The following is a 9,063-nucleotide window of genomic DNA, read 5'->3' as shown; positions in this document are numbered from 1 at the left end:
GCTGTGCAGCGACTCTCCCGCTTCTTGGCCCCGCCACCCCCGGCGCTGCCCCCGGCTGGCAGCCGGCTGCGGGAGCTCCGTCGGGCGCAGCCCCCCGCCAAGCCCAGCCCCGAGGAGCGCGCTGGGTCCCGCCCGCTGCCCGGCCCCTTGCCCCGGGCGGCCCCGCCTGGCCCGCCCGCCTCTCCCGGCCCGGCCCGGCGGGGCTGCGCGCATGCGTGCGCGGCGGCGGGGCCATGGCGGGCCGCGGGCGGCGGGGCAGAGGGCGGCGGGGCCCGGGCGCGGAGCAGCGGGGCCCGGGCGCGGCCCGCGACGTCCCGAGGTGGCGGCGGGAGTGGGATGGGGGCGGCGGGAGCGGGGCGGGGCGGGGCGGCCCGGCGGGCGCTGACCCTGTCCCCGCTGTGCCCGCAGGCGGAGCCGGTGCTGCCCGTGGTGCGGCCGCGGCCTGGAGCCCACCTTCCGCTTCTGCCCGGCCTGCGGCGGGAGGCTGCCCGCGGAGCCTCGGGAGGAGCCGGCCCCGGCGGAGCAGCCGCCCCCGCCCTCACCGCCGCCGCCGCCCCGGAGCCCGGCGGCCTCCCCCGCGGCGCGGCCCAGCTCCCGCTCGCCCCGCAAAGCGCGGCCGGGGCCGGCGGTGCCGCTGCCGGCCGGGACGGTGCTGGCGGACCGGGGCGGCGGGCAGTGGCGGCTGGGCCGCCTCCTGGAGAAGGGCGGCTGCGGGCTGCTGTACGAAGGTGCGCTGGGGCCGGGGGGCGGGTGGGGGCCGGGGCCGGTGCCCCCGGGGAGGCCCTGCCGGGCGTGCCGGGCCGGAGCCGCGCCGTCACCGGGCGGTACGCGGGGCTCTCGGGGCCCTGCCGCCGCCTCCTGCTTTCCAGGCCGCAGCCGGTGATGCCGGTGCCGTTAAGTGTCAGCCCCGGGTCCCCGGCCTGTCCTAGGCCAGCGGCACCGTCCGGGCGCCCGAGTCCGGGCGCCTCCTTGGTGACCGTCTCCCTCCCCAGCCGTGCGCTGCCGCAGGAAAGGTCCCATCTTCTGTGTTGTTAACTTGGAAACTGCAGGAGGAAATTTCCCCGTTAGTAAGTTTTGGCTGTTTTGCCGGATATTTGGCTTTAGTTCCCTTTTAATTACTCCGTTGTATAACAAAGTCTGGGCATCCACCTGTGTCTTTAACAAAGTGCTAGAGAAAACCAATGTTACAGAGCAGGGCGTTTTTATAGAAGTGCCTTTTGGGTGATGAGCAGCAGATAACCCCTGTGTAGCTCTTGGCCTAAGAGCAGGAGAAGAGGAGCTACCCCAGGGCCAAGTAATGGACGCAAACCCTTCCGGAGAAGGACACGTGTAACCAACATCCATGCAGAGCACAAGGGGCTTGGTGTCTCTTACAGACCTGAGAGGCTACGAAGTGAGCTGGAGCAAATGCTCAGCAAATGGATTTGGGGGTGCCTTGGAGGTTCTGCTAATGATTTGTTCTTTACGTACCACCTTCAAAGCACCCCGCTACGGTAGCCATGCCTAGATGCTTCTGTGACTTAAGCAGAACTGCACTTGAAGCATGTCAGGGGTGCTGTGCTTCTGGAGCAAGGTAAGAATTATTTTGTCGTAATCTGGGAGGACGCTGTCACAGAGGATGCTTTTGCAAAGACCAGGTGAAAGAAGCAGAGGATAAGTAAAAGCCAGCTGCACAGGCTGTGTGCAGTGATGCAGGTGACACTGCAAGTGCCTCTTTTCCGTGCTCCTGTAACCACATCTGTTCCATCCTTCCACAGCGCAGTCAGCATCTGGAGCCTGTCCTCAAAAGCAAAGATACTCCCTCAAACTTGTGAGTTTTGATCTGTTTGGGTAAGGAATTAGTGCATAGTGTACTGTGTCCAGGGCCCAACCCATTTGGTCCATATGGCTGAACATGTCCGAGGAATGCAGAGGAAGAGGTCACAGCAGGCCCTTTTAGCTTAGGGAATAGATATAACTTCCTGAGGGTATCATGCCTGGATTTTAGTAGCAGTTGGCTCTTCTGTTAAAGGTGTGAAGAAAATAGGAGGATTAAAAAACTGAAAAGCCTTTGTCACCAAAGGTTGCCTCTTTGATCTACCAGGCTCAGTAATCTCCAAAATTGAATCTGGTGGTGTAAGGTGAAGATCTTGATTCGTTAATGTCAGACCTACTTCTTCCCTGGATGGGAAATGTGCAGGTACCCTGCTGAAGTCTGTGGAAACTGGAGAGATTAGAGTTTGGTGGCTGTGCTGAGGTAGCGTGATGAACTAGTAGTGAGAGACTCTGCAAGGCAAGAGAACATTTTTAAATCAAACAGCAATTATAGCTGAGTTCGAGCCCACTTTCCAGGCCCTTGCCAATAACTTGGGTTCTCCAGGAACGTGCTGTTTCTAGTAATAGCTGTTCTACAATGGAAGTTTGGTTGGTTCAGTTTGGTAACTCGCAAACCAGAGCAGACTCTCTTTCTTGTGTGCCGTGGCTCTTGGGGGTCACTTGTCTGTGGGAAGACCAATGCTGTCTAATGGCTCTGCGAGGGACCTGCTGGTGCCCACTCTTGCGGCCACTTGAAGAATCACTCTCCCTTTTTGTCAGAGGAGACATTGAAAATGATGGAGAAAAAAATACAGTGTTAGTGAGAGAAGACAGCCGAGCGCCACAAAACTAGAACCAGTAGGTGGGGAACTGTAATCACTTCTGTACACAACACTCCCAGCTCTTCTGTTTAGCACCTTTGGTATCTTCTGGCATTTTGCTTGGGAGTCTACTGAGGCTGCAGCCCAGCCCTCATGGCTGCAGAGGACTGCAGGGTATGATATGGCACACGAGAGAGAGCATTTTGGCTCCTGGGTTGATGGCTCAGATCAGCTTGCCAGGCAAGGTGCAGACTAAAATATCCTCTGGAACATGGTGGTTTGTGTTGTCTGGAGCCTGCTGATCCTCCAGCTACCATGGCCAGTTGTGAGTAGGGCCTCTGGTATCCAACCAGCTAGAATACAAAGCTGCTGCTTCCTCCCGTGTGTAATAGCATCTGTCCTAAATTAGCCTGCGGTGTGCTGAATATATGTGTGCTGTGGGCAGATGCACGCATGTTGACTGTAAACTGTATGCATTTCAGGTCACTCAATCACAGCAGTAGTAAAAGTGCAGTAATGCTTGCTGACCTAAAAAGGTGGATTATAAGATGTCAGCACATTATGCAGACACTTAAATGTCACAAATACAGACTACCTTGTCTCACTTTCTGGCAGCTAGAATAAAATGTTACAGGTCTTTGTTGAGTCTTGCCTGTTTGCAGAAATAAGCTCGGCTGTGCTGTGGGTAAGGTCACCTCTGGCTCCTTTTAACGTAAGAGCTTTGGGGCGAGAGCTTGCTCTAGATTTCCAGATAGCCTGCATTGTCTACCTTTTTTTAACCCACAGTAAATGGTTGTGCTTTAAATGTCTGACTTGAGAGGGCCGTTCCCTGGTTCTGTGCTGGTGCTCGTAGTTAATGTGGTTGTTAGGCGCAGCATTAAATAGTGAACCAAAGACCTGAGCTCTGTTCTCAGCTCTGTTGCTGACCTGGTATTTGATACTTTTTTTTTTTTTTTTGTGGGGTGGTGTGTGTGTTGCTTTCTTTACAATGACTAGTGAAGGTCTTGTAGCAATCTTGCCCAAGTTTCCTATTTTAGCAGAGTGTGTGTGGCTGAAGTGACACCTCTCCTTCCTGTTCCCTTTAGGATGTCAAAGATGGCAAGATCTACAATGAACAGAATTTCTTCCAGCGAGCTGCAAAGGCAGGCACAGGTTGGTGCTTCTTGGAAGGGCAAGGACTAGGCTGCTTGTTAGGAATACTGGCATCCCTCTTTTATCAGTTATGTGAGTCTCTTGGAAGGCCAGGCTAGAATAAACCAATTCCCTGCTTGGTTAGTGCCAGACCGCTGAGAAATTTGGTTGAGAGCCAGCTCTCCCAGGAGTCTCTGTGTACCTTAGGACACTGCAATATTGGCATTTTGAAGCTTTCCTGCTCTACCCACGCCTTGCCTTGATCTCACTGGTAGCTGTTCAGCCCTGCAGCCTGACTGGCCTTGGCTCCCTCTCTTTTCTGTGCCCCTTCCATGGATTTTTCCATCAGCTGCTGTCTGGTATTTACTCCACTGACCCAAAAACCTGAGCAAGAGCAAAGGTGACCAGAGAACATGGGCAGGGGTGACGGAGGAATTTGTGTCAAACCTGCGCTTCTGAGAGGACTCTAAAAATCTGCTTCTCCATCCCCCTCTCTCCCCCCACTTCTTGTTCTGCCTAGCCCTATAGCAACCACATCCTTAGCCTGCTCTGGTATTCCCAGCATCTTATTTTCCATCTTATTGTTGCTCTGCCATGCTGCGCACACTGACCTGCCAATTCCCCAGCAAGTTAGGCCAGTGGTTGTGGGACAGTCAGTAGGAGAGAGGCTTCCAGCTGTGAGCTGCTCAGGGCAGAGCAGGCCTCCAAGAAAAGGGCACCCTGGACTTAGCTCCTTCGTTGTGGAGCTCCTTTGCAGCATCTGCTACACTCTGTCCTCTTCTCTCCCCTTCTAGTGGAGAAGTGGAAGAAGTGGCACTCTGTGCCATTGCTGGGAATCCCCAGTTGCGTTGGCTTTGGACTGCATGCAGATAGCTACAGGTGAGCTGACTGCGAGGGGCACAGCTGAGCTCTTTTGTCAACTGCCATCTTCCTGGACTTTCCCATTTCTCTCCTAGCTGTCTGCTATTTTTTTCTCATTGTTTCTGGGCTCTTAACCTTATGCACTGCTCCCATCTCATTAACAAATGGGTTGCCTCTCTTACTACTCTGGTTCCTTCAGTCCTTGTGGTTCTGGTGAAGTCATTGCTTTTGCTGCTTCTGCCCCTCAGGCCAGGGCATGCCTTACTGCCACCTTTTAAGCTTAGCATGAAGGGTTTCAGCTGTATATGTGCAACATGATCAGCATGTCTCCTTTTCAAGAAGTTTTCTGTGACCAAAGTTGAGGAAATACTTGCCTAGGTCAACTTGGGAGTCGAAGGGGGGGTCTAATCCAGGTGGATCACTTGACGAGTGTCTGTTCCAGGGTTTTCAAGTCGGGTTGGTGCTGCTGCATGCTAAACCCTTGTCTCTTGTAGGTTTTTGGTGTTCTCTGACTTAGGGCGAACTCTTCAGTCCGTCCTGAATGATGGCTTACACGTGCTGAAGGAGAAGGCAGCTTTTCAGATCGTAGTCCGGCTGGTATGTAGAGAACCAATGCTAAGAGACTTTTACAGAAAAGACCTATAACTTTTCCTGTGGCTCTTTCAAAGGTGTTTTATAAGTGGAGCCAGGGGCTTGGCTGGGGTCCTCATGTAGCATCTCTTGAGCCTGTTGTAAACTTGAGTAACATCTTTTGAGCAATAGGTCACCTTGAAGGATTGTGGGGTGAGGAGAATGAGAGACACCTGACACTTGAACAGTAGAGGGTCGGAGATGTGCTCATTGTGCTCTTCCACACAGCTGCGGGGAACTGGGGAGGGTCCAGCTCAGTGATAGCCAGGGTGCTGAGGGAGTCTGTGTGGTTCTGATATGGTCGCCTCTTCTGTTTACTCCTAGCTAGACTGCCTGGAGTACATTCATGAAAATGAGTATGTGCATGGGGACGTCACAGCTGAGAACATCTATTTGAACCCAGCTGACCTCACACAGGTAGGGAGCAGGAGCCGTGCTGTGGGGAAATGGCAGTGGAAGTGGGCTTGTGAAACGGGAAATGGGACAGAGCAACACCCAGGTTCCTGCTGCTGGGCAGGGGAGCAGGGCAGACCATGGTGCTCAGGCAGGTGCTGTAGTGTGGGATTGTGGGCTGCGCTGTAAGCAGAATTCACACCACGCACACGCAGACATGTACTTCCTGATGTCTTCCAGGTGACCCTAGCAGGCTATTGCTTTGCGTTTCGTTACTGCCCAGGAGGGAAGCACGTGGCTCACCGTGAAGGCAGCAGGACCCCTCATGAAGGCACGATGGAGTTTATCAGTCTGGACAGCCACAAGGGAGCAGGTGAGTCCTGGTTTCTGACACAAGCCAGCAAACCTCAGCTGGAGCTGTTAACTGTGGCAGTGTTTGCTGGAGCTAGGGCTCCCTGCTGGTGTTTCTGTTATTGCTGCTTAGTCTTGCCTCTCTCTGGGCTGCTGTGTTCAGGCTTGCCAGGTCGCTCGGCCACTGTGGCAAGAGGTGCAGGGATGTTCCTGCTCCATCTGGAGCCTTGGCTACTGCAAGCATGTGAGGAATAGAAGACAGGGCTGCTTCATGCTGGCTTAGCATGGATCTGTTTAAAGCCAGGCTGGATCCCTTCCTGAAACAGATTTGCAGCAAGCTCTGCTCTGACCTTGAAGCAATGAGACCTGGAAAGGCTTTTAAATTAGCCAATTCCTCTCCTGGCTGGGATGTGACTGTTCTCTCCCAGTGTTCAGACTGGGCAAGTCTTCCTCCAGAGGCTGGGAGGCAATTCCTCAACTGTGTGAGTTTGCAGGCTCCCAGAAGTATCAATATCCTAGAGCACATTTTAACAAAGCTCTTGCATTTCTTATGCTCTTTAGACTTGTACCCCTTCATTAGGTTGCCTGTTTTACAGAAGAGGCACCTGAAATAGAGACTTGTAAGGTTGTGCAGTGAGCGCTGGAGTCCTTACTTGCTTTTGGAAGGGATGCTAGCCTGGGCCTCTTCTGGGTGGCTGCCAAACTTTTTTCACATGTGAATATCTCTTCCTTCCTATCAGGACCATCTCGCCGGAGTGACTTGGAATCTCTGGGCTACTGTCTGCTGAAATGGCTCTGTGGCTTCTTGCCTTGGTCTGATGAGCTGGACAAAGTAGAAACTGTGGTGGAGAAGAAAGAAAAGTAGGAGAAATCATCTGCTTTTTTTGGGAAATGCTGAACAGGAAGCAGCGAGGGAGGTTTTGTGACTGAAATCACTCAGTCACAGTACGCTGTTGGGATGTGGGTAAATCCCACTGTAAAGGTTGAACCTGGCCAAAGGGTGTTTGATGAACCCCGATTCCTGCTCTGTTCAGAACGTAGCCATCTGAATTCAGCCTGTTTTTATTTTTTTGTCCTTATTGCCAAAGACAGGCTGTTCATGTGCCCGCTCCATTGCTTCTCATCTGACAGCACTCTCCACTAATTATTCCAGGTACAGAGCAGATGTGAAATGCCTTCTTCAACTATGCTTCAGGCAGAGATCCATTCCAGGTATGGACTTGCTCTCTGCGATGGTTGGACTTGAGGAGGGAGGATTGACTGTACCTGAAATGAGAACCTTTTCTGTGCTGAGGTGCTAGTCCAGCATGGCTTCCACTGGCAATGGTGACCAAGCATTGCATGGACTGGTTGACAGGCTCTTCCTGTGAGCAAATCCCTTGTTTTCTTCACAGCAAAATAAGGGGGGCTGCTACCCAGTATCTGTATTGATGAGCCTTGCTGAAGGGGCAAGCGTTCTGGTGATTTTAAAAATTCAGTATTTGGGGCTAGAGGTCATTTCCCCATCCTGTCTCTGAGCTCCATATTAGTCTTCGGTTTTGCTTTCCTTTCTCTGTAGCTGGCTGAGGTGGGTGGGTGGGTGACCCATCTGCAGGCCCAGCAGTCTGAGGTGGCCATTTAGCAGCTTTGTAAAGACAACTGGCGTTGATGTGCTGCTCCATGCAGTGATGTTCCTTGCTTTGCAGATGCCCTACAGAGCTACCTGCAGCAAGTGATGGCACTAGGGTACGAGGAGAAGCCTGACTATGAGGCGCTACGGCAGCTCTTCAAGAAGCCACTGGAAAAGATGAAAGCTTCAGCTTATGACTCTGTGGATATCAAAATGGTGCCCTAAGTAAGTGCCAGTAGTTTGGATTGCAGCAGGCCAAAGCACTGGTCCCCCTGTGCTGCTGACCTGCCCCGGGCTGCTGTGGGCAGCAGTTAGGAGATGGGGACAGGGCCAGCTGGTCTGTGACATCGCTCCAGGTGAGACCTCGGTGCCCCTCCTGATGTGGGGAAGGACCACTGGCCCTTCAGCATTCCCTATTAAGAGACCAGTCCAGTGCTACACAAAGCTAGGCTTAGCCTGTGTTACAGCATGTGTTTTCTCAATTTTCTCTGGAAATACTTGCCCTTGGAGGAGTACAGCAAGGCTTAATAAAGCAAAGGCTGAATGGTCTGCAGGGGTATGGAGGTGTTAACAAAATGCACACTGATGCAATCTAGTCCTTTTATAAAAGAACTGAGGCTCTAGGCTGTTGCTTTTGGGTTTTCTTGTAGTTCTGGTTTTGTTGCCTTGGGCCTGGGGCAGTAAGTGGTGGCTTTCTAGCCCCAGGTGCTCTGTTCTATCCATGAGGCACCTCCAAGATTGAGGCTTGATACAGACAGATCTGGCTTTTAGTCCAGGGCTGCATCAGCCGTGGTGCTTGGATTAAGCAGCAAGATCCAGGAGGGCAGAGCTAGCTCCTCATCACATAATTTACCCTTCCTGGGAAGGGATTGAACTGATTTAATAGTCTCATTTTGTTGCCTTTTCTTTCAGATCAAGAAAACATGTACAGGAAAAGGGTTCAAAGCTTTCTGCAGTGCAAGGCCTTTCCCGCAGTTATTTAACTTTTTCTACCTGTTTTAGAACTTAGAGATGTTTTTTATAAAAGTGTTTTCTTCCGATTTTAATGTGACCCACACGCTGAATTTTGAGCTGCTGCTATAACAAGTTAATGTGAAGACACCCCTGCATGGCAGGTCATTGTAAGCAGTAGCTGGAGAACTGCTTACTGGGAGAAGGGTGAAGCCTGGCACAGAATAACTAAATCAGGGATTGATTATTTTTTTTTTTACTATAGTGGTAGTACATAGTTTTGTAATAAACTTTGTGGACAAGCACCCAAGGCTCTGTTGGTTATTTGGCACGCTCAAGGCCCTTCTGGAGGCTTTTTTTCTGGGATGGCTGTAGAGTTGTGATGGTGATTTGAGCCCTGTGCTACTTGTTGTGCAGGGTGTTCTAGCTGCTCATGATATTAAATAGCTTACATGCAGCCCCTGCTCCAGCTTAGCCAAGTTCTTAACCTCATCTCCAAACATCCCATCAGTTCTCCCAGGC

The 9,063-nt window shown here is 52.3% G+C and overlaps 1 protein-coding gene across 1 annotated transcript; it reads left to right on the top strand.

Annotated features, from left to right (window-relative positions):
- Positions 1–233: 233 nt before the first annotated feature.
- VRK3 (VRK serine/threonine kinase 3) lies at positions 234–8,846 on the top strand. Its single transcript, XM_037382456.1, has 12 exons — positions 234–319; positions 409–728; positions 1,758–1,810; positions 3,701–3,767; positions 4,541–4,625; positions 5,102–5,204; positions 5,562–5,654; positions 5,871–6,003; positions 6,722–6,842; positions 7,135–7,193; positions 7,667–7,815; positions 8,503–8,846. Exons 1-11 carry the CDS (start codon positions 234–236, stop codon positions 7,813–7,815), a joined length of 1,269 nt encoding a protein of 422 aa, XP_037238353.1. The 3' UTR covers positions 8,503–8,846.
- The last annotated feature ends 217 nt before the right edge of the window (positions 8,847–9,063 follow it).

This window comes from Falco rusticolus, chromosome 4, assembly GCF_015220075.1.
Source record: "Falco rusticolus isolate bFalRus1 chromosome 4, bFalRus1.pri, whole genome shotgun sequence".
Taxonomy (NCBI): Eukaryota; Metazoa; Chordata; class Aves; order Falconiformes; family Falconidae; genus Falco; species Falco rusticolus.
Note: the sequence above shows the minus strand (reverse complement) of the source record. Positions and strands in the feature narration are given on the sequence as shown.